The sequence below is a fragment of the Diplotaxodon limnothrissa genome, linkage group LG7 (assembly GCF_057381915.1).
Source record: "Diplotaxodon limnothrissa isolate DT_005_m linkage group LG7, D_limnothrissa_male_GT1.1, whole genome shotgun sequence".
NCBI classification, from domain to species: Eukaryota; Metazoa; Chordata; class Actinopteri; order Cichliformes; family Cichlidae; genus Diplotaxodon; species Diplotaxodon limnothrissa.
Window position 1 is genome coordinate 28,003,131 of NC_140602.1, and position 25,648 is coordinate 28,028,778.

Sequence of the window (25,648 nt, forward strand, 5' to 3'; positions counted from 1 at the left end):
GTGGATGCCGAATGATAACGCAAGAAAGGACTGAAAGAGATGTGCCCTGAGGCTGAGCTCAGCGCTGATCGATGCTGAGAAGACAAAAGGAAAATAACGGAAAGAGAGGGAGGTAGAGGTGGTTGGAGGGTGGGGTGGGGGGGGGGTGGGGGGTCTGTCTGAGCAGCAGTGCGAACATTGGCTTAATAAAAGAGAAGAGGAGGGGGAGGGAGGGAGAAAGGAAGCTGTCATTTGTCAAGGGGGGATCCGTCTATGCTGTCATGGACAAATATCGACCAAAGAGACCAACTACCTTGGCCCTGTTCCCACAGCTGCCACAAGCCGGCACCCAGGTAGGAGGCCTGTTTTTAAAAGGAGCTGTGGGGTGCTGTGGAAAGTGTGTGTCATGGTTGGATTGTGTATTTGGAATGAGACATCTGAGCATCCAGCTGAATAACCGTATTTCTGTGCATTTCCGGGGAGGATCCAGTCCTGAGGATGAGACAGCAGTGGCTTGTTGTGTATCTGTGTATATTTTGTGTTTATGCGTGTGCTGGCACATAGTCAAATGCTGTAGATTCCTGTTTATTGATTGTTATTGTTTTTTTCACAAATTCTCCACACATGCTTTTATTTAGAGAGGCGGTCCTGATAAATCAGTCTGTATCATGGCAGCTGAACGGCTAGGGGTTGGGTTAGCTGGGGGATTTGCTCAAGGACACTTGGAAAAGCAGTTTTTTTGTTGTTGTTTTTTACCATCCTATTAAATATATACTTAATATAGGTATACTGCACTGCCTTGCCAACCTCGAATACCTTAACTAACTTCTGGACATTTGATTAAAATTACACCAGAATAATCTAGTCTATAGGATGGTAGCTAACACCCCTTCAGTGTTATCCCTTCTTTCTGTCATTGCATCTTCCTTAGCTTTGTTGAGTTACTTATGAGTCAACACATTCATATAGGTTATTTAAATTATACATATTTAATGTCATGTACAATCAAGTAAATTTACAGGGGCTGCTTTCTCACTCTCCTTCTGTTTTTCTGAGCAAACTCTTTACAGTAGTGACCTGAGATTTTACACAATTCCTTTTGAAAAACATACCTTTACCTTCTCAGGTAAATCTGAAATGGTCTGGTGGAAAGTATTTAATAAATTGGTATAAAGTAATTCTTATGTGCTTATGTTGCCTTTAAATTGCATGCTTTCAGAAGTTATTAAACTATAGATAAGTATATTTTGCTTGTAAACACTAACTTTCAGACAGCTTGTCTATTTGTAAGGTTTCAAATTGTAAAATAAAACAGTTAAAAGCTAAATCAAGCTAAAACCACCTAACATTTAACTAGTATGGTTTTTGTGTGTTCAACTAATACATTTTTACATTTTACATTATTTTTTACATCTCCTGTGGGCTCACCACCCACAGAATGTGCCATAAGTGTCCAGTGCCAGTGAGTATGTCAGCAGTCAAAAATGGAGGCCCTGGCAGTCCAATTCCTGACTACTAAAACTAGCTCTTGGTACATGAAACATCAGCTCTTTGGTGGAAAAGAAGCCCCAGCTAGTGCCTGACGTTGAGGAGATGGACTAGATAAAATAGGATTTACCTCAATGCATGGCATAAGCTCTGGAACCAGTCTTGCTGAGAGGAACTGAACTCTGTTGCAATCTGGAGTTACGCTCAGTGAATGGTGGTATGAAGGGGTAGGACAGGCAAGACAAGTTCTAGAAATTCTGTATATAAAAACTGTAAAAAGAATTAGTGAAAAGGGCAGCCCTGGTGGAGTCCAACAGCCATCTGAAAGAAGTTCAACATGCTGCCAGCATTAGGACCAAACCTCTCGTTATGATTATACAGGGACTGAATTGCCTCGTCCAGTGCTCCACGACCAGGATGAAAACTGCATTGTTCATCCTGAATCTAAGGTTCAACTAAAAAAAAGGACCCTCCTCTATAGTACCCTTGCCTAGAGTGCTGTGACAAAGTGTTTGCCCCCCTTCCCGATTTCCAATTTTTGTGTGTGTTTGTCACACTCAAATGTTTTGGAGCATTAAACAAATTTAAATATTAGACAAAGATAACACAAGCAAACAAAAAATGCAGTTTCTAAATGAAGGTCTTCGCTATTAAGGGGAAAAAAAAATCCAAACCTATATGTGTGAAAAATGTTTTGGAAGGTGTGTGTCCCATTACATCTGCCATACAAATAACATAGCATTTCAGAAAAGGAACATGATACCAACAGTAAAATATGGTGGTAGTGTGATGGTCTGGGGCTGTTTTGCTGCCTCATGACCTGGAAGACCTGCTGTGGTAAATGGAACCAGGAATTCTGCTGTCTGCCAAAACATCCTGAAGAAGAATGTCCGGCCATCTGTTCTTGGCCTCAAGCTGAAGCGCACTTGGGTCCTGCAGCAGGACAATGATCCAAAACACACCAGAAAGTCAAACTCTGAATGGCTTAAGACAAACAAAATGAAGACTTTGGAGTTGCCTAGCCAAAGTTCTGACCTGAATCCGATTGAGATGCTGTGGGATGACCTTAAATAGGCAAGTTCATACTCGAAAACCCTCCGGTGTGGCTGAATTACAACAATTCTGCAAAGACACATGGGTTAAAATTCCTCCACAGTCCGGTAAAAGACTGATTGCTAGTTTTTGCAAATGCTTGATTGCAGTTGTTGCCACTAAGGGTTGTCCAACCAGTTATTACGTTTAGGGGGCAATCCCTTTTTCACACAAAGCCATGTAGGTTTGGATTTTTTTACCCCTTAATCACAAACACCTTCATTTTAAAAATACATTTTGTGTTTATTTGTGTCATTTTTGTCTAATATTTAAAATTTCTTTCATGATCTGAAACATTTAAATGTGACAAACATACAAAAAAAATGGGAAATCAGGAAAAGGGGCAAACATTGTTTTCACACCACTATAAAATTTCCCAGTGAACCACAAAGAACCACCATCCCAGTCTGCCAGTCCAGAGGCACTTCCCCAGACCTCCACACAATGTTGCAGAGATGTGTCAGCCAGGACAGCCCTACAATATCCAGGAACTCCAAGAACGCTCTGCGAATCTCATCTACTCTAGGGGCCCTGCAGCTGAGCAGTTGTCTAAGTAAATGAGTGACCTAACAGCTAGTGGTAGAACAGTCATTCCTCTCACCCCCAGAGTTTGCCTCTATCACAGAAGATGTGACTGAGGGATTTAAGAGATCTGGGAAGCTGTTCCTTCCACTGCCTGACTATAGTCTCAGTTGAGGTCAGCAGAGTCCCACTACGGCTGTGTGCAGTGTGAGTGGAGCACTGCTTCCTCCTCCAGTCACCTGATGGTTTGCCAGAATTGCTTTGAGGCTGACCAAAACTATTTTTCCATGGTCTCACTGAACTCCTCCCACAACCAGTTTTTGCATCAGCCACTGACAGAGCCACACTTTGCTTGGCCTGCAAAATGTAGAAATATTTGATGGTGCAGTTTCTACATGTTATGATTTTCCAGACCTTTGCTTCAAGAAATTTTCTCTAACTGGATCCCGTTATATTTTTTCTATATCTCTGCTGTAGATCGATGCTATTGATCAAAAACAAAATCTTGAGTCTCTAAAGCCGTTTTGTGCTGTTTTGTTATTAATGTGCTGAGAACATTCTCTGAGTATATTCTGCACAACAAATGCACAAGAATAAAAAACACCTCTTGTCCCAACTATATTAAATATGAATGATATAGATTCTCTATGGACAGAATATATTACATGTGCAAATGTCAGGGTTCTGGGTCTTTGTCCCAGCCTTTTCAGTTTATTTAGAATTTAATTCTTTCTTTATATTGTAATGATTTAAGTTTCATACAATTTACACTTGAGGTTAGTCCTTTTCATCTCTCTGAGTTTATTGTACTTTCTGGTTGTCTATTAGGCACCCTTTGTGCCTTTGCCCTCGTCCTCTGTGTTTCTTAGTCATGTCGCTGTGTTTTGTCGCCTGAGTCTGTCTTGTTCACATGTCTGTTTCTTCCCTGTGTTTTCGTTTGTTTCTCAATGTGTTTCCTGTCTTATTTTTGACAGTTTCTCGTCCTGTGTTCAGTGTGTTTGGTTTTGCCTCCCCTGTCATGTCATGTCTAATTTATTTCTGCTGTGTTCTCATGCGTTTCCACTTCCCTTGTCACCTTTCAGTATATATATTGTCTCCGTCTTATTCAGCCCTTTGTCAGAAAATCTGTTAATCCTCTTTCTCATCTTCATGTTTCCAAGTCATCGAGGTCTCACTTTTTTCCCCTCTTATGTTGAACCCCCCTACTTTTTTGTTCAGTTTGAAAATTTAGTAGTTGTATCTTGTACTGCCAGGATTTTGTACCTGGGTTTAAATTGAGTCACGGTCATTTTCATAGACATATAGAGGTGCTCATTGTTGATCCTTGAACATTATTTAGTTTTGATTTTGTTCATTGGGCCTCACAGTTGTGTGTGGACCCAAACAATGTCAAGATCAGACCTAAGAAATCTGTCCCAGGGACCATTTGAGGCCAGGAAGTGGAAGAATCTGTTCTTTCAGGGCCACGTCTGCTTGGAGATAAACCAAATGCATCTGGAAAGGCCCAGCACTTACTCATGCATTTTTGCTTTCCACTTTTTTTTTTTTTAAAAAGAGTTTTTAAACAATTTTTTCCTTATTTTATTCTCACTTTCTCCATCTTACCTGTCTTTTTCTCAGCTTTCTCTGGTGGAGTCATCTGTATCTCTCCCTTTTTTCTACATGTATCACTATCTTTCTTTTACTTTTCTACCATTTTTTCATGTGTAACTTGCCTATCATCTGTCTGCATTGATTGGCTTAGTGGTGTCTTGAGGGCTTGCTTAACTCACATCCAGTTGGTCTGTGCATTCCCTTATCCACTAAACCCCTACCATAAAGACTACAAAAGCACCACCAGTTAAAATAGATGCGCCTCGTCAGGTTTTAAATCATAACCTTCACTTTTTGGCTCTAGATCCAAGTCCATATGTGACATTTGCCCAGACCCAGACCACAGTCTGCCTGTTGGTGACCTCTGATCCAGGGACTCCACTGTGTTATTTGCAGTGCGTACTGCCTGGAATGCACAGACTTGATTAGCTCAGTGATGTCTTGTGGGATTGCTTAACTCACGTCCACTTAGACCATTCATTGACGACCAGTTAAAATTGAAGCTTCACGTCAGCTTTTAAATAATAACCTTCTGTTTTGGCTGTGGCTCCAGCTCCATATGGGTCTGAATACAGGTTCACCTGTTGGTGACCTCTGGTGTATATTATAAAAAATAAAGACAAGTTAGGAGTGTGGATCAGAGGTTACCCTGATTACCCTCTCAAGGTGACCTGGCATTGCTCTGTCCTCTGGACCAGATCCGAAGCACCTTTGAGTGTGAGGTCATTTAGAGGGCTGGTCAGTGAGGGATTGGCATACCTTTTCGTGATGATGCCACACACTTCCTCATCAGTCCTCCTACCTCTTCCTGGCATTGCTGTCATTAGAGACTTTGGGCCTAGTTATGTACCTAATGTGATAGAAATAAGATTTCACACTTTTTGTGTTAGTAATCCAGTCATTTGTTGTTGTTGGTGTTAGATTTGTATTGTTGATTGTCATTTATACTTAGAAATATTTACTTATATATGCTTAGAGTTTTGTAATTAGTTGTAGATTGGTAGAGGTTTTGATCCTTGATAGTCTGCAAACTTTGTGTGTATTAGACAGCACTTTGGGAGCATGAGAGGTCATACCGTGTCTTATTGTTTTATGGTAGGATTAACGTAGTTGCGTCTGTTCTAGTCTAAGTGCTCTTTGTTTAGATGAACTGCAGGACTTCCTCACCGTGTTATCTAGGATGAACCATCTAGGGTGAGGGGGAGGCTACCCTCTTCCTGACCAAGGATGTTTGACCCTTTGATCAGCAGTCCACACACACACACACACACACACACACACACACACACACACACACACACACACACACACACACACACACACACACACACACACAGGCAAGGTACTCTTTGTGTGTATGTAGACGTCATATGTTAATGAACTTATGCATATTCATGTAACCTCAATAAAAGAACAGTGGTACGGGAGAACGGACGAGAGCAACTGGGGTCAAGCGAAGGAACGGTGCCTGTCCGGTTCTCTCCCGTGCACGAGAAACATGAAGAAGTTTGCCTACTTGTGTCTTGCTTTGCAGTGTAATTATATTGCCTTCAACGTTCCAGCGGATGGGTTCAAGCTACAAACCTATCAGTTGGTCTTATTCTTATTGCTGCTCTGTTTCATACTTTCTTTTCAGGACTCCATCAACAACAATTCTTTAGGCAAGGCCAGCTGGAAAGACTCCCACTCTTCCTCCCCACATATCACAGGTACGAAAACTCAACACAGGTTCAAAATACAAACTTATAGTAGTTCTTAAGATCCCTCAGATTATTACAGTATAATGCAAAATAGTGTATTTGATGATTTAGAACAGAGCAGGATAAATCACACAGTGCTCTCATATACAAATCTTAAACCGTAACTAATATAGAGTTCGTGGGGCAGATAGCTTTTTACAACTAGTGGGTGACTGCAATATTTTACTTTCATTTGGCTATTTCTAGGTTTAGGGCAGGGCATAGGTCAGCAAACTTTATTTTATTTCTTTTTTTTCTAATTCGCTATCTAATTCGAACCCAGGAAGCAGACTGTGGGTGGTTTCGTGCTTAGTTTGTCTTTTTACAGTTAATACAGAGAATTCCAGAGATTGAGCAGCTGGCCGTTAGCATGTGATTAATCAACCACTGATGTCTGTGAAAATCTAGTTGGAGGAGGCCTGTGAAAGGCTGAGGGGCTGCTTCGAGACCACAGACTGGGATGTACTCTGCAGTCCACATGGGGAAGACACTGATGGTCTGACGCAGCGCATCACAGATTACATCAGTTTCTGTGTGGAGAGCACAGTACCCTCCAAGAAAATATGGGGGGTTTCCAACAATAAACCATAGGTGACCCCTGAGCTACAAGCCTTGCTAAATGAGAAGAAGATGCCTTTTAGCTCAGGGGACAAAGACAATCTCGAGCGAATCCAAAAGGAACTAAAATGCAAATTAGGCAGGACAAGAACAGCTACAGGAGGAAACTGGAACAGCAACTGGAGCAAAACAACAATAGGGAGATCTGGACAGGGCTGAAGAAAGTTTTAGGTCATAGAAATAATGGGGGTACTACACAGGACAATGGCAGTAAGGAGTGAACAGATTATTATTTCAACAGGTTATCAAAGAAGCTTTGAAAGAAAAGTGACTGGCATTCTCAAAAGAGTGACCTTTATCCTTTAGATGGAGATGTAAAGTTGAGTCTTGTCCTGTCGAGGTAGCGCTTCAACATTGTCATCCCTTATATAGCAGGTTTATCAGAGACAGATGCCAATGCTGACATTTTGGACAGAGGAGACAGATGGTTTGAAAGAGGAGTGAAAGAAGCCATCTATGTCCAGTGTGAACAGCCATCTTTGAACAGAGGAGGTGGTTTATGAAACCAACTATCAGCCACCTACAATGCAGCTTTGAGATCCCTTCCCAGGCACCTGATCGCCGACTAACATTTTGAGTTAGGTGATCTCAATGGGTGTGGTAAGGTCTCACAATGGTTTCACCTGAAACCTCTGCATATAATGACTAACACCCTTTTTCTCACCTTGGCTCATGCAAAGAGGCTCATGATCAACAGTAGGTCAGCGACCCTGCTAAGGGACAGATCCCACTAGGGTTTTAATACCTGGGCTGAAGAAGCTTCTAGGATGAGAGATGAACCATCTTCAAGAAAATTAAAGAAGTCCAGTTGCTTTTCTTTCCAAGCTCCTTAGATTACCATGACCTGGATGAGTGAGAACCTACAAAGACATATTCATCAGGTTTGATTCAGACCATAGCCCTCCCCCACATCACCCTAGGCTGCCAGACACTATCCCCAGATTTGATAAACTGTAAATTTAAAGCTTGCATGTAATCATGTGTTTAAATCAAATATTGGGTCTGTACATGTGACACTGTTTTTCATATGGTGAAACATGTTGCTAAACAAACTAAGGCAGACTAACTGTGTTATTTAAAGACTGCAAGAAAATACATTGCAGGTTAGTGCAGGATAAACGGGTTAGTCTGTCATGGATTTGAAGTAAACAACAGTGTGTGACTGGTGCACAGTGGCTGTGGTGCTCGTGGTCTGCTAGATCAAGATTAGCAGAGATGAATATGACTCTTAGCTAATGATGCTTAGATCTAGAAAAAAGACAGCATCAACAGTGTACTGTCAGTGCAGAGGATAGAAATCAGCCCCAGGACAACTCGTGGAACACCTGCTTAGATCTTGTTGAATTCAGTTGTGCAAATCTACAAAGAGCAGGGAACCTCAGAGTGCCAGTCGCCCAAATCAACTGATCACAGCCTGCACACAAAGATCTATTGGAGCTCTCAATAGCAGTTATTGTGACTTCACCTGTGATTCCCCCCCCCCCCCCCCCCCCCCCCCCCCCCCACTGAGTCACTACAACTGATTTTAGGGCTCCCCCACCTGCTAGATCACACTTTAACCCCTGACTGTACACATTTTCCTGTTTAGAGGCAAAGTCAAGCTAAGTACAATTAGAATTAAAAATTGGACTAAATTATATATTCTTATATACTAATTTTATTTTATTATTACAATATGTACAAAGCTTTGCACTAAATATAGAAGTCTAAAAGCTTTAAAAAATAGTAAAAGTAGAAAACTGATAGTTAAGGTAACATTTTGTGTAAGGTCAGACTCAAGCTGCAGATCAAGCATACCAGTAAGCAACTAATGGCATAATAAGTCTGTTCATGCACTGTTAAAGTCTCTGTTTTCCTGAGTTCTTTTTTTTCTTGTTTTTCTTTGGAATCCGCGGCTGTCATCCTTTTGTCTAATGTAACAGTGGAATTATTTGTGTGGCAAGCAATGATGACGTAACAGAACAACAACTCCTTCAGTCAGGAAAACATCATGTGTGTTTTTTTCTTCTGCTGTTGCTGTAACAGGATTAACAGCTTACCATAGGCTACTTTAAATATCCCTCTGTATACCGTATATCTGATTGCCTAATACATAATCTGCTGCTTTTGTTGTTTGTGTGTATGTATTAAGGGGATCTCGCTCCACTAGATGTCCAACCAAAAGCTGAGGACAAAGTCCAGCACAGCACTCAGCGCCGGCCAGCACCCAAACCTCCAACAGCCAATGTATCCAACAGCAGAGCCAATGGTCAGGCTGCTGCCACTGGTTCAGACACACGAGCTCGACCACGGGAACAATCAATGCCTGGAGCTATGCATACACAGTCTTCTCGCACACTAAGGAACCAGAGGAGAGCAGGAAGTGGAGGAGGAAGAGGGGGAGGAAAAGGAGCAACAGTGATGAGAGACAGGGGCCTGGGCGACCTCAGAGGAAAAGATGGAGTGATAGATAGAAGAGGAGGACGACCGTGTGAAGAGTCAAAAGCAAAAGACAAGAATGGACATCAGAGGCCAAGGGAAGAAAACGGACTGAAAGGCCGAGCAGCTGATGGGAGAGGAAAAGGAGGCACTAAAGGAGGCAACAGAGGAAGCGCCTTAAAGTCGAATAAAACTCTGTCTAATAAGGAAGTCTATCTGCCTGCTATGGTGGTGCCGCGCACACCCATAGTACAGAGAAACCTGGAGACAACACACCAAGGTATTGAACCAAGGTTCACACCAATTTTTTTTAATAATCATTTCCTGTTTGGCAGTTTTAGCAAACAGGATCATGGTTTCGTCTGTGAAACACATTATGCTCTCTGCAGGCTCCTCTTTTTATTAATTTTTACATTGATTTTATTTTATTATTGACCTTAATGTCTGCGTGGATATTGGACAGGGGGTGAAGACCAGGTTGGTAAAAGGAGAAGAAGTTGGAGGAACAGAAAAAGAAAAGTGACAGAAAGAAAGAAAGAGAGAAACATGCCTGGAAATGAGAGTGAGAAAATCTCTTAACGGACCATCACTATCAGGAGGAATGTTATTATTAGCATTGAAAACTAAAGTCAGAGAGACGTCTGTGTTGAGATAGATATCTTTTTAAAATTTCTTTAAGTCATTACATTTGAAATGAGCTACTTATATTTCTGAAATCAATTAAAAAATATTAAGTAATTAAAAATACATTACTAGAGTCGACTAATGAAGGATTTCTGTGCCTGATATTGCTTTTGAGCCAAAGCTATTAAAAGAAAATCAGAGATCCAGGGTTACGCTTGATTTAAAATCTTGCATTAAATATATGTTATAGTCATGGTATACCCTTAAACCCTACAAATGCACCTTTTAATAAAGTTAAGTATAGTTGTGATGCAATCTATAGTACAGCATAGGCTCTACTGAGGTCCAGCGCAGTACTAGAAATGTAGTTTCCTAGAAATTTCTCCTTTTTTTTCCCTCTCTATTTTTGTTTCTTATGTAGCCCCCAATGGTCACCCCTATGAAAAAATTCTGAAAAAACTCACCCTGCATAAAAAACTACTTTAGAGCACAGAAAATATTTGCAGGTTTAATAACTGTTGCAGTGAACAGGAAGCCTATAGTTGTGTTGTGCGAGGCGGCACCAGAATGCTAATATCAACCTGCTAGCCTACATTTCAAAAGCGTCCTAGAAATTTCTAAAGGCAAATAGTCCACACAATTTTATTTACATTGGTTGGTTCACCTGTATTAATTAGACTGAACCCCCACTTTACTAATTAGAATTGTTTTAGTATTAGCAGTTGCCAGCTTTCACCATTCATATCTCACTGAGCTCAGGCAAATGTTCCATTTATAGCTACAGGTAGAGATATAAATGGGCTATCTATAAATAATTCCCCATGTTTGTGCAGTGCACTACAATATTTGATGTTTGAAAATTATTCCCCTGGGATTTGATAAATACCCAAGTATACTGTGGGACTATTGTAAATTCTATTACCTAAACCTGCAAACGTATTCTGGAACCTTTGTTAACCAATTGTTAGAATTCCCTTGATATCAGCTATAAAGAATATTGCAAAATAAAACGATCTTAGAGTATAACCATATGTGTGAAGTTCATCTGTGTTATCTAAAATTTTACAAACTGGAAACATTTGACAATGATGCTCCGTGTTTTGTATTCTTAGACCAGAACCATGACAGGACCCAGGACAACCCCTCTGTCCTCTCCCGGTCCAGCAGTGAGGGAGGGTCCAACAGGATGTCCCTTAGCTCAGACACAGAAGGACCCCCATCAGGGCCTCTGCATCCCTCTCTGACCTACCGAACTAACCCTGACATCAGTGAAGAAGAGGGGGAGGGAGTTCCAACTCCATGCCTAAACTTACAGAATGATCTAACGTGCTGTCCCACAGGTAACAGCAAAACGGACTGTACCACTGAAACAGGGGTAGACCCCAAGAAAGAAAAGGATGACAATATCATGGCCTCTGTGGCTAATCAGACTGTACCAATCCGTGAAACTTTAACAGGGTTAAATTATGACTCTGTTAAATATACTCTGGTGGTGGATGAACATGCTCAACTGGAGCTGGTGAACCTCAAGTACTGCTTGAATGGTTACAACGAGCACAATGATGACAGTGATGCAGAAACGGTCTATCAGTCAGCCAATGAGGATGAAGACCCACAGTATGTGGAGGAGAAGAAGAAAAATGAGGAAGCAAAAAAGAAAGGTAAATACTTCTGCTAATTTTTAACATGCCCCTTGCACATTTCTGTTTTTAGAAAAGAAATAAGCATATTTTATGGCTACAAAGTGTAGTAAGGTATATCTAAGGCCTACAATCTCACATAACATTATATATATATATGAGTAATAGCAACTCCCATTTCTTCCGGGATTAAAACACTTTTTCCCTTTTAAAAAAATATAGGGAGGAAAACAGGAAGACCAATTTGCCACCATACGGTAGCTGGTGATCTGGCAGAAAGTAAAGGTCTGAGCTTAAATACTGCCGCTGCTGCTGATGACCTGGTTGCAGCAGATGGTGGTCTTGGGGCTCGAGTTGCTGGTTGAGTCTGGTTGAGTCTCTCTCTATCAATTTGTCTGAGGATGAAAACCAGAACTTAAACATTGCTCGTACCTCAGGGGTACAATAAGTCTCCCAGACTTGGGAGATGAACTGACGCCCCTTGTCAGCCACGACTTGTACTGTGATCCCGGGTAACGTGAAAACATGGGCAACAAGCAGTTTGGCCATCTCAGGTGGACAGTTCAGAGGGCAAGGAATTGAAAGGATGACTGTCTTACTGTTTGAGGCAGGTAAACTGATGAGTTTAATGTGTGACGATGGCACAGTCATAGGGTCTGTGCGGGGGCAGACATAGAGCCTTGTCTTTGCTAAACATTTCTTGTAGGTCACGGTATTCCTCCAGCGGATCTGATAGATTAAGAGGAGGTGTGTGTACTGAACCTGGGCTGGTGGGTCCACAGGGTTTTGGAAAGTCTAGAAAACTATTTCTGAAGATTTTGCTTAAGAGCGTTAAGATTGTGTTGATGAATAAAGATGGTCATATCAAATACGGACTTGAAAGCTTGTTATAATTATACAAACTCTCTTTTACCTTTTGCACACACTTCAGTAAATCACTGCACCTATGTCCGATTTTAATAGCAAAGACTTTTGAACAGAGATAAGTATCTTCTGAATATCAACAAACATTGAAAGCATGCCATGCTCTTATTGAATTACAGAAACAAGTAGATAACTTAGTACAAAACCTTGTGTAACACCACTGACCAGATTAAATTATGACAATTTAAAAAGAGAGAATACTGGCGAAGTTGAAATCAAACCTACACCACCTGCTCGTTCCTCTCTGCTCTCAGTATAACCTGTCTTTTCTACTGCTCCAAGAGAGGAGGGAAGTGGCGGAAAAAAGAAGAAATGAGGAAGACGTGAAGAAGAGGAGGGAGGAGGAGGTGAAGAGGAGCAGGGAAGTCATGCCAAGATCCTGCAAGCTGTCCAAGGTAACATCATCCACAACGTCAGAGGAAGAAGAGTCGAATGGTGGAAGAGCTTGTGCTCCCATAAGCAGAAAGTTCCTCAACCTGTTTGCCAAGAACGACAGCCAGAACAGTGCCACAGGTGTGTATTTCCAAACTTTTTTTCACACACATCAATACGTGCCATTGCCAAAAGATTTGCTGTGTTTCCCAGAATAGTAAGAAGGAGACTCCAGAAGACAAGTAGTTACTTTAGGGGAAGGTCTTTAACCCATCAGAAAGACTGGAGCAGCAAGAGCAATGATATGCTGCAGTATTGCTGCAGTATTGACAAGTATTTTGGTTTAATTTAAGCCTTCCAATACTACATTATTAGAAAATGATGCAGGGCAGCCATAATTTTACATAAAAAATGAAGCTTTTCTAAATAAATGTCAGTGGATGCTTATTTATTTTTTTGTTTGTTTTATTTTGATTCGTTGCTTTTCTTTTCTTTCCTTGTTTCCCATTAGATGTTGAGGATGGCAAATATACAAACTTTAAGTAGCTGATTGTGGGTATAATGCCAGTGATGTGTTGTTCAGGTGCTGGCTCGTTTGGTGTGTTCTCCTGTGTTCTGGATGGAGTGGAGAGGCAACAGAGTCACAGAGCTGTCTACAGGTCAGCACACATGAACTTACACAAATTAACTGTGCCATGTGCAAAGAGTCACATGAATCTGAAATCCTGTACTTTTTCTCTCTATGGTTTTAGGTTTGTTCCTCGTCATGCAGATGAGCTGGACCTTGAAGCAGATGACCCTATCTTAATGTTGAACCAGTCTAAGGACCTGTGGTGTCAGGGTTACAACATGAGGACTGGGGCTATAGGCATTTTTCCCGCCTTCTATGCTGTCAGGGTGCCCAAAGAAATTGAGCAAGGTGCGTTGCAGCACACTGGATTGTGTAAAGAGAATTTCATCAGCTGCAACGATGATTAAAAGCATGTTTTCTTCTTTCTTCTTGCAGTTCAAAAAGATGGTTGGATTGAGAAGTTCCTGGTGCAATATCTGGGTTCCGTTCCGGTTCCCATCTACACAGGCAAAGATGTGCTGTGTGCTGCAATGCAGAAGGTACAAAAAGTAACTGTTAAATTAAAGCTCACAGCTGAAGTATGGACTAAACAAATTCATTAACATAAATTATCAAAATCCCCCAAGAATCAGATAAAATATTTTTTTTTAAATAAAAAACAAATGAGATAAAGGCAGCTCTTCACACTGATATAGAAAAGGGAAGTTTTAAGCCTAATCTTAAAAGTAGAGATAGTGTCTGTCTCCCAAATCCAAACTGGGAGCTGTTTCGCCAAAGGAGGGGACTGAAAACCGAAGGCTTTGCCTCCAGTTCTACTTTTAAATACCCAAGAAACCACAAGTAGGGCTGCAGTCTGAGAGCAAAGTGGGTGATGCAGTACTATGAGGTCTTTCCGATAAGATGGGGCCTGATTATTAAAGACCTTGTATGTGATGAGAAAGATTTTAAATTCAATTCTGGATTTGGAATGGAAGAAAGCAGTCCTACATATTTGTTTAATATGTGCTTTGAAGGACATATCCTGGTCAAAAATGACTCCAAGGTTCCTCACAGTGTTACTGGAGGCCAAGGTAATGTTATCCAGAGTAAGAATCTGGTTAGACACCATATTTCTAAGATTTTTAGACCTGAGTACAATAATATACAATAATAACTTCAGTTTTATCTGAATTTAGAACCAATGTCAAATTATGACTTTTTAAGTAACAGTTTAACGACTGGCAGCTTGAAGGCCTGTGGTACATAGACGATTAATAGAGATGGGTTAATCCTATTTAAGATTGAAGCATTAATTAATGGCAGAACTTGCGCATTTGAAAGTAATACAAGGGAGTCAAATACTTCTGATTTGAGGCTTTTTTTAAAGGAGTTACAGTGGTATTGTTGTAAGTTAAATGTTATTAGGAAATGATCCAACAAAAGAGAGTTTTCAGGAAACACTGTTAAATGTAAATGTTAAATGATCCATTTCAACTAACATCATCCTGCTGTAACCAGGTTTCTGTAAGTCAGAGTAAATCAGTGTGTTGATCAGTTATTAATTCATGAAGTAACAGGGACCTGTTAAAGAGACCTAATGTTTAATAATCCATTTTTGACTGCTTTACTCTATGGTGCAGTTGTGGATACTATATTGTTCTTTCGTTGTTTTATTATGTTTAAATTGTTTTTTACTCACTTTTTGGTTGGTTTTTTAGTGGTCTGGGAGACACATTTCTAAGGGAACGGGGCCTCGAGTGAATAAAAGGAGGAAAAAAACTGCGGATAGGCGTGTAAGACTGTAACTTTGCTTCCTGGTTCCAACTCAGGACAGTCATGATTTTTTTTTTTTTTTTTGGGGGGGGGGGGGTTTAATACATTACTAGAAATGAGAGCTGCTCCGTCCAACTTTGGATGGAGCAGCTCTCCTAACAAGACCAGGTTTTGCCCAGAGAGCTCATATGTGGTGTTGGTATGTGCTGTTCTAAATTTCATTTAAAACTTGGGAGGGGCATGGTGTCAACAACCAGATAGCAGCTTGTGTCAGCACGGCCCCTCCCGAGAACCCTCAATGTCTACATAAAATTGAGAGGTGAGGTTGAATAAACAGAGTGCCAAGGGCCTATACGTATGTGTCGTGACAATGTAAATAATTTGAGTGTCTAAGTTGTGGAATAAAATTGAGGCACAGGTGGCCAGGAGGGGACGGAGGAGGAATGCCTCCCCTGCACCTCAGTGACGCACCTGTACCTCAAGGCCCTGCATGTGTGGTGGTGTGATGGAACGGAAGGGGGGAGGCAACTGGGCATGGGAATGAAAGGATTGGCTAGGGGCAGCTCCCCCGCTGACCTCCATGGGCACGCCCGTCCCCCTGAATCCACCAAGGGCAGGGGCCCTGGGTCCATTCACACCGGGGCTCACAGCAGCAGCACCTCCAAGCCCCACAGAGCATTGGGCAGCATTACGTGCATTTTCCATAGAATTATGTCTTCATTACTGACTTTCATTCAATATATTGAAAGTTTAGTCCAGTTTCAGTCAGTGTGTTCACAGTACTGTGCAAAAGTTTTCGGAAGGTGTGAAAAAATGCTGTAAACAAAAAATGCTTTCAGAAATATAAATGATTGTTTACTGGCCCCATTCTGCAGCAGGACAATGACCCCAAACATACAGCCAAAGTCATTAAGAACTAGCTTCAGCGTAACAAAGAACAAGAAGTACTGGGAGTGATGGTATGGCCCCCACAGAGCCCTAATCTCAACATCATTGAGTGTTGTACATGAAGAGACAGGAAGATGTGAGGATGCCTACATCCACAGAAGATCTGTGGTTAGTTCCCCGAGATGTTTGGGACAACCTACCATCCAAGTTCCTTCAAAAACTGATGCTATTTTAAAGGCAAAGGGTGGTCACACCAAATATTGATGTGATTAAGATTTCTCTTTTGTTCATTTGCTGCATTTTGTTGATTGATGAAAATAAATGGTTAACACTTCCATTTTTGAAAGCATTCTTTGTTTACAGCATTTTTTTCTCACCTGCCTAAAACCTTTGCACAGTACTGTATACTGTTTGATACTTTTTATTTGTTTATCACAGTTTCTCTTTCTTTCTTTTTTTGTACAGAAAATAAAAGTTAAATTGAATGGGGTTGCATATAATTCTATTGTGCTTTTGGCATAATGACAATAAAGATTTTGATTCTGAAAAAAGCTTTTGAAGAGATGGTTAAAGAACATTTTCCCGATGCCACTTTCATACTTGATTCATGCGGGATTAGTCCTGTTAGACTCAAAGCAAATCTTGCCTGGCATGATTACTAACTAACTGTGTGTTTGTGTTACAGGTAGCATACAACAGGCGGTCAGCGGGTCAGCCTCCATCAGCCTGTGCGCTGGAAGTCAGTGTGAAAGGGGTGAAGATGAGTGTCCAGGATCGGTGCCACTCCGCTCACAGGGTACAGCACTATTCTCTCTCTTCACACTTTTCTTTACTCACAGAATGAAAATGGAACTCTGATTTATAGAAGGAATTTTTAAAATGTATGTATTTTACAATAAAGTAGTATTTGTTTGAACAGAGAGCACATTTGAATATTAGACTACTGTTAAAATGGTGCTAAAACCATTAAAACAAATAGTGTTTAATATGTACAATAAACAATAATAATAAACAATAATATACCAATGTTAAATCTCGCGACACCGTACGTGACTTAATCTCGCCTGCTTTGGATCGTGGTTTAAGGAAGGCATCCATCTCAGTCAAGTCGAGCAGCCGCCTCTACTTTTTTCCCAACATGCTCTTGAACACCCTTGAACGGCTAAAGAATTGGTGCAGCGTTTCATGATGAGAAGGAAATCCGCATTATTTCTCCAGAATCCAAGGTTTGACTAACGGACCTCTCATTCAATAAATTTCAGTTTTTTTTATTAGCAAATCACAACAGTATTCATTAAAAGTTCCTTTACATTTTAAGGTAAAAATCCTACAATAATAAAGAGACAACCCCAACAATCAGACAGCCCCTTATAAACAAGCACTCGGCAACAGTGGGAAGAAACCTCCAGCAGATCCAGGCTCAGGGAAGGGAGCCATCTGCCATGACCTGTTGGGGTCGAGGGGAGGAAGACAGGAAAGCTTAGACCTTCCTAAAGAGGCTGAGTGGTGTAATCCTATAGTTGGAATAGACGCGTCAGTCCCCCGTCTTGATGATGGGAATTATGAACCCAGTCTTCCAATCCAGAGGCACAACCCCACATCTTGAATGAACATTGCAGAGGCTTGTCAAGCAAAACATCTCTACAGCATCCAGGGTTTTTAGGAACTCAGGGTGAATCTCATCCACCCCTCTGGCCTCTACCAGACTCCTCTACATGCCTTTCGTAAAATAAGAGTCTGGGAACAAGGATTAAGAAGATCCTCAAAGTATTTCTTCTTATACATTTTCTATTCAGCAGCTTTAATTTAGCATTTTCTATTCACGTTTCCCATTTTGCTTTATATGTATTTCCATTTTCCATCCTAATATTTGGTCTCTACGGAGCCCCTCTGATGACATGGTCCAAAAAATAAATAAATTGTGGCCACAAAATACTACTTCGTGGGCACGAAATGGGTATAACGTGCCCACGAAATACTTATTTGTGGCCACGAAATACTATTTTGAGGGCACGAAATAGGTATAACGTGCTCACGAAATGCTAATTTGTGGGCACGAAACACTTGACCGATAACCGTGATCCTTCCCAGACCCTTGCAGTTGGTTGACAATAAAATCTATCCCGGCATCCAGGTCGTACTTACATCTGTAAAGCAACTGGGCTCTCAATAATAATATTTGCTACATAACTTTTGCACTGTCCACTTCCTGCTGTGACAAAACAAATTTCCCACGTGTGGGACTAATAAAGGTTATCTTATCTTATCTTTTCTTATCTTATCTTATCTTATCTTATCTTATCTTATCTTATCTTATCTTATCTTATCTTAATATCCTGTTTAAATGTCTCTCCGTAATAATGGTTCCTTGCATTGCCAGGCTTTTCAAAATGCATTTGTAGCTCATTCCCAGCCTAAAATAAAAGTCAATCATACTGTCTCTGTCCATGGTGTATAGGTTTAGCCTACTCTTATGCTTATGTGTCTACGCAGCTGTCCAGGAATTGTATCAATATGGTGTGCGCACGTTATCTATTTCATTGCCACAAATGCGTAATTCGTGGGCACGTTATACTATTTCAAGGGCACGAAGTAGTATTTTGTGGCCACGATTTATTTAGTTTTTGGACCATGTCATCAGAGGGGCTCCGTAGGTCTCATATCTCTACTTGAATAAATAATTAAAACAAGGATGGATTTTCCTCCTGGGATTTTTTGTTCACCATTTCACATATGCCATTTTAATTTTTAAAATTCCCATCTTTATTTATTTATTTATTTTTTATTAATTTTTATTGAAAATATTTTTTTCTGTTGTTTTAGTCTTCAGAAAAGAAACTGTTTTCATCCACATTTATATGCTGTTTCTGTTTTCTGTGTGTGGTTTGTGGCTTAGCATAGGAGGGGTGGAGCAGTGAGTTCAGGGTGTGGTGTGTCAGAGGTTGACCCACACAGCTGTTCTCCATTACAGGGTCATTCCTTCCCTATTTCAGGAGGATGCTGAAATATTTCCTATTTCAGGAAAAGGCAGTTAAAAAGCTGCGCAAACAAAGTTTGTCAAAAACCCTTATCAATAAAACACCTCTCAACGTGCAACACCCTGTGGGTGGGTCCTTATTGTGGTCACACTGTGATACTATGTCAATTGAATACATTGAGATGGGTTTAATTTCTAAATACAACAAACCCAATATTAAATATTGCATTTTCTTGTGTACTTACAACCTAACATAACCTAACATATTCACATGGTTCATGATTTAAAGCTTGTCATCTTCTAATCAGAGGCCTCCAGCCCATTTGTCAAAGTGTCATTAGGCAAGCTACAAATCCTCAAATTGCTCAGAATGAAGGCACAGATAGAAGCAATGTATTAATGGCTGAATGTGGTTGCATTCTTAGTTAGAAAAGTCCTGCATAAGTTCAAATTTAAGAAGTTATATTCACTATCCATCCATCCATCTTCTTCCGCTTTATCCGGGCCGGGTCACGGTGCCCCCGGGTCACCCTCAGGCGTTCCCAGGCCAGCCAAGAGATATAATCTCTCCAGCGTGTCCGGGGTCTGCCCCAGGGCCTCCTCCCAGTGGGACCTGCCAGGAACACCTCGCCCAGGAGGCATCCTTGTCAGATGCCCGAACCACCTCAGCTGGCTCCTTTCGATGTGGAGGAGCAGCGGCTCTACTCTGAGCCCCTCCCAGATGGCTGAACTTCTCACCCTATCCCTAAGGGAGAGGCCAAGCTCATTTTTGCCGCTTGTATCCGCGATCTCGTTCTTTCGGTCACTACCCACAGCTCGTGACCATAGTTGAGGGTAGGGACGTAGATCGACCGGTAAATTGAGAGCTTCGCTTTTACGCTCTGCTCTCTCTTCAGCACGACGGACCGGTGCAGCACCAATCCGTCTGTTGATCTCCCGCTCCCTTCTCGCTTCACTCGCGAACAAGACCCTGAGATACTTGAACTCCTCCACTTGGGGCAGGAACTCATCCCCGACCCGGAGTGGGCAAACAACTGTCAGTGGCATCATAGCCCCTCTAGGTAGAAGATAATCAACTCTTAGTGATGTACTCATAAAGTTATCTTAAATATAATTGTTGACTGCTACCCGGTGACTTTGCTATGGGACTTTAGTTCCAATAGATCTACTGGTAGTTGATTTCTCCAGTTGTAAGTTACCATTTAACAACATTTTCTAATGTTATTCACTGTAATGAATTAATTTAAATTCTAGCTTAACAAAAGTTTCTAACTATGATGTTAATTTAGAGTAATATTCCAGAATTACATGTTTACATGGCTCTTTGTCTTTGTTGTTATCAGGGGGACCAGTGCTTCCATTTCTTCCAGTTGAAAAATATTTCATTCTGTGGTTGTCATCCAAAATACAGCAGGTGAGTCAAATGCTTTAGATGGCTTGTATTACAATTCCCTCACCTCGTGAGAGATTAGTTAACTTTTATGAACATGAATCTTTCCTGTGTGCTGCTTGCTCTGTTGTTTTTCATCCTGCAACAGGCTCAATTGAACCTTTGGAAATAATTGTTTTATTTGCACTGCAGGTACTTTGGCTTCATCACCAAGCACCCTGACCAGCAGCGCTTTGCTTGTCATGTCCTGATGTCACAAACAACTTTACATCCTTTAGCAGAATCTGTCGGGTAAGTCCTACTCTACTGTGTTCTGCTCTGCATTTAATTCAATTATATTTAAGATTCAATGCATATGACTGTCCTATCTATGGACATGCTGCAGAGGGATTATTACTTCTGTAGACACTAGTTTATAGTGTGTTACGATTTCTATCAGGGTTTCAAACTCTGACAGATGAAAGCTCTGAGAAAGTAGTGTCTTTTTAATTGTTTTATGGGGGGAAAAACACATCACCGAGGTTAAGTACAATTCACTATGGTCACTATGGTGTCCAGTAAGTAACAAGGCTGATGTTGGGAGGCTTTTATTAGCTACAGTTTTGTTTTCATCCTTAACAAAACAACATGGAGATATAACCTGTTTCCAAAAAAGATGTTAGGCTGTGTAAAAGATAAATAAGAAAAAATATAATTACATTTTTTTATTAAAAGAACAGTGGAATATTTTCCAATGTTACATTACAACCTTATCAACAACAAAAGTGCTGGAAGCCCAGGAGGCCAGTTGTAGTTTTAAAAGCTAAATGTTTTCATGCTAGATGTGAGATTTTAAATACCCAATTAATACCTATACAGCAGCATTTCTGGATTCCTTTTATGTCTCGTTATTTCTTTGCCATGTAGAGTTTTAACTTGCGTTAGTGGCTGATGGGAATGGTCTTCACTGGCACGATTTTCATGAATTGGCCTGCGAAATGATTTCTACAACAGAACTGTGTTAAATGCAGAAAGCTGCGGGCCTTGACTACTTGGTTAGGTTCAGGAAATAAAAACATTAGACAATAAAAGGTTTATAAAAGGATCGTGTTTTGGGTTCAAATATAACAGCTGCCATGTCATTCAAAGAGCTTTTTTCTCGATGAGTTCCCTTTGAGGATTCTCAGCAGCACATTCACACACATAAACACTCTTCTGTTGAAATATATTAGGTTTAAAGCTGATTTTAAAAAATTTTTGTTTATGTACACAAAATAAGTACAATAGGGTCACATTTTGCCATAACACTGGCTGGACCATTAGAACAAGTCAGTCTGGCTTGTAGCTTGTAAATCAACCATTTCCAGTGACCTGGTCTGCTTGGTTATGGAATCTTTTGTGCTATTTTTCCCAACAGGAGGGCATTCCAGCAGTATTACAAGGAGCACGTCGGCTACTCCTGTCCCACTGAAGACATCTTCATTGAATAATGCCTCCTGTCCATCCATTCTATGAATTTAATATTCACTATGTGCATGTAAGCCTGGTCTTATATACCACCAACTGGATTACCAATATATCTTCTTTGCATGGTGGGTTATTTCTTTTCTAAGCTGCATCCACTAATACAGCAAGCTTCTCCTTCTTTTGGCCATATCACAATATGAATAATTCTATGGATTGATAGGGACACGTGGGATTTTTCACGCCACAGAAAGTTACCAATAGTTAAACAGAGATATTGAATATTAATGCATTTTATTTGCAAAAATTATCTTAATTAACTATGCATGGATATTGCATATATACAGACTACCTTCAGAGCTACTCTAGCCCACAAAGCCAAATCTCAGCAACTACAAATGTTGCTAGAAAAAATCTGAATCATCTTTCTGATATTAGCAATTACCATACAAACAATCTGGCACCATAGAAACATGTCAATATCTGTCAATGATTGTAAGCAATCTAATGAGACAATGTTTAAATAACAGTGTTAGTCATTGAATCACATAACATTATAGGAGCTCAAATAAAACACATGAGTAAAAGCTCATAAGATTTAAAGTAGTGGTCCTAAAAACTAGCTGGAAGTGCAGCTTCTGATTTTATTTGATTAAACAACCTTTGAAGTACATATTTAAATGTTCAGAGATACATATATTTAACTTTAGCTCATAAGTCCTGGGCAACAAAGCTTTAAGCAGAATAAAAATGTAATTATATAACTTAAATATTTGTTAGATTGGTTAAGAGCCTTAAAACTTAAGAGCCAGGTCGCTGTGGTTCAGGTAGGAGAGCAGGTGTCGACCAATTTGGTTGGTAGATTGAGCCCTGGCTCCTCCAGTCCACATGTCAAAGTATCCGTGGACGAGACACTCAACCCCAAGTTGCCCCTGATGCATCTAGAAGCACTAGATAAAAGTGGTGTGAATGTGTGATTGGGTGAAAAAGACTTGTGGTAGAAAGTCCTTTGAGTGCTCATATTGAGTAGAAAAGAGCTATATAAGTACCAGTCCATTTAACATTTAAGTGCTGTTTGCATAGGTAATCATGTATGACTTTTTAGGGTTAGTATGGAGTTCAATGAAAACAAAAATTTTAAATAAATTCTTCCTGAATTTGCAAAGAGTGCGCAAAAGAAAATAATCACTTTGATGATTGAGCAAACAACCACAAATAACATCACCCGAAAGAGACTTCAAATAGTCACAAAACAACTACCAAGAGATGCAAGACGCAGGTGAGAGAACGTTTAAGTGTATTTAGGGGCTCATAGTCTCAGGATGAATCTATGGTCACCAGCCATTAGGATTCATGATCATTTGTTTAAACTCACATGGCAGTCTGTCCAGTATTTGTATAGTCTATGAAACTGATGGGTGACACTACATAGTTCAACAAATGGAAAAACAAAAAAAATCTGGTTCTTCTAGTTAAACAAATCTAGAGATGTTACTGCTTTTCTCTTTTAGAGTGAGGGAAAAATTATCTGATGCCCTGCTGAATTTGTAAAGTTTACTCACTTATAAAGAAATGAACACTCTCAAATGTTTATGGTAGTTTCATTTTAATGGAGAAAGAATGACACACAAAAATCCAGAATAAAAACATAAAAGTTCGAAATGTATTTGGACGCCATTGAGTGAAATATGTATTGGATTTCCAAGCCGTTTTCTAGTTACCTGAAATGATGGATATTGGGAATGTCATTACTCCAGAGTTGAGTGCATTCTTATAGTAAAGTCAGAAACACAAGGAAAAACTTTTTTTGTCTAAGGACGGTTGAGCCATTCATGTATCGTTACCAATACAATACAGTACTTTTTTTGCACTTTACAACCCGACTGCTGCAACACTGGCTGCACGGATTAAAGATTTTACAGTTTTTCTAATGTTTGATGTTCACTGCCATCATCTTGGACTGTTAACTTGGGGTTAATTCCACAAATTCAGCTTCTGCATGTATAAAGGCTAATTTACACTGCCTGTAGCCCTGCTCTCAAAAACTGACATAGATGTAACTCTGTATGTGTGGCTGGTTTTAAGAAAGAAATGCTTAAAGTTCAAGTTTTTAGAATATGTGTAGCGCCATCTTGTATCAGTTACAGAACATTACATCATCGGGTTGGTTGGAGTCAACAGACATTGCATTAGTTTATGTTAGCTAACTAGTAACACAACCAATAACCCAGGGAAAAATAAGGACTGTAAAATTTTTGTGCTGCTTTTCCTCACCAGGCCTGAACTGTGCAGTCAGCTGTTAAAACAGTTTCTCACAAGGTGTGATCAGCACTATTTTATGTAATAATATTCTCTTTTCCCAAGCATATCCAAACTGGGTTTTTTTTGTCACACCACAAACATAACTATGTTTTTTACCAAAACACGATTGAAAATCTTAACGTCCATCAGCATGTCCATAGGAAAAAATTTTTTTAAATCTCCACTAGTGCTGTCAGCGTTAATCTCATTAAAATGACGTTAATGCCATAACCGCATTAACGCGGCAAATCTCCGTTAGCGAGTAAGCGCGGGTCGCCCCGTGCGTGGGGCTGCACGGCATCAACGCATTAGCACGGTTAGTTCGTTAACGCATTAGCGCTGTGCAACCCCACACACAAGGCGATCCGCGCTTACTGGCTAACGGCAATTTGCCACATTAGTGCGGTTATGGTGTTAACGTCATTCTAACGAGGTTAACGCTGACAGCACTAATCTCCAAATTACGCTCCCCCTCACTAACGTTTGGGCTTCACTTTTCTCCAGTTCAGTTCAGTTCATTTTTATTTCAAACATATACATTCACCAACATTTCATAAAATCTTTCCATGCAGTTGTTTGAAAAGGCAGAAGTATATACTTATTTAGCCCGACCCCCTCAGGTTTACATCCTCATCATCTAAATTTGAACAACAAAAACGTATACAATGCCTTCAACTTAGAACGTAACATCACAAAAAAATATTTTCTCATGTTCAACTAAAACTATATTTAGATTTGTTAATTTGCAGAAAAAAATAAACGTCACTTTGACTGCTGTCTTGGGTTAATTGCATTTTCTTCATTCTTATACTTATTTAAAATTTCTTTTTTGAGTTTTATTTTAAACTGGTTTATATCACATTCTTCACTTCTAATATTTGTCCATCACACACATCGACACATTTTTCCTGCAGTTCATGGGATTCCCAATCGTGCTTTGGTAAGAAACGTAGTTGTGCTTGTGGTGTGATTCGCATGTAGTAATCTGTTATGCTGTAAACTGTCTGGATGTGCTTGGAAAAAAGAGAGACTCTTTTATTGCATAAAATAGTGCCGATCGCATCAGCTGATTGCGCGATTCTGTACAGCCAGAGGAGGAAAAATCTGAGTTTCTTACTCCAGCTTGTCCGTCCAGTGAATCATCTGTCGCCTGACTCAAAAACAGACTCTCTTCCACACTGTCCTCATTCAAAAAGTGCTTTGCAAACCCGAACATTACGCCTTACAGTTCTATTTTCCTGTTTTAGTGTAGCTAGCCAAACATCGAAGAGCCAGGTACTACTAAAGAGACAGACAGTGAAAGTGGACAGTATATGC

The 25,648-nt window shown here is 40.3% G+C and overlaps 1 protein-coding gene across 1 annotated transcript; it reads left to right on the plus strand.

Annotated features, from left to right (window-relative positions):
- The first annotated feature begins 260 nt into the window (after positions 1–260).
- On the plus strand, positions 261–22,056 carry LOC146628432 (C-Jun-amino-terminal kinase-interacting protein 1-like). The gene is made up of 12 exons (XM_085357831.1): positions 261–332; positions 6,311–6,383; positions 9,163–9,729; positions 11,186–11,734; positions 12,920–13,150; positions 13,593–13,668; positions 13,762–13,928; positions 14,016–14,119; positions 16,906–17,016; positions 20,541–20,611; positions 20,780–20,878; positions 21,984–22,056. Exons 1-12 carry the CDS (start codon positions 261–263, stop codon positions 22,054–22,056), a joined length of 2,193 nt encoding a protein of 730 aa, XP_085213957.1.
- Positions 22,057–25,648: the final 3,592 nt, after the last annotated feature.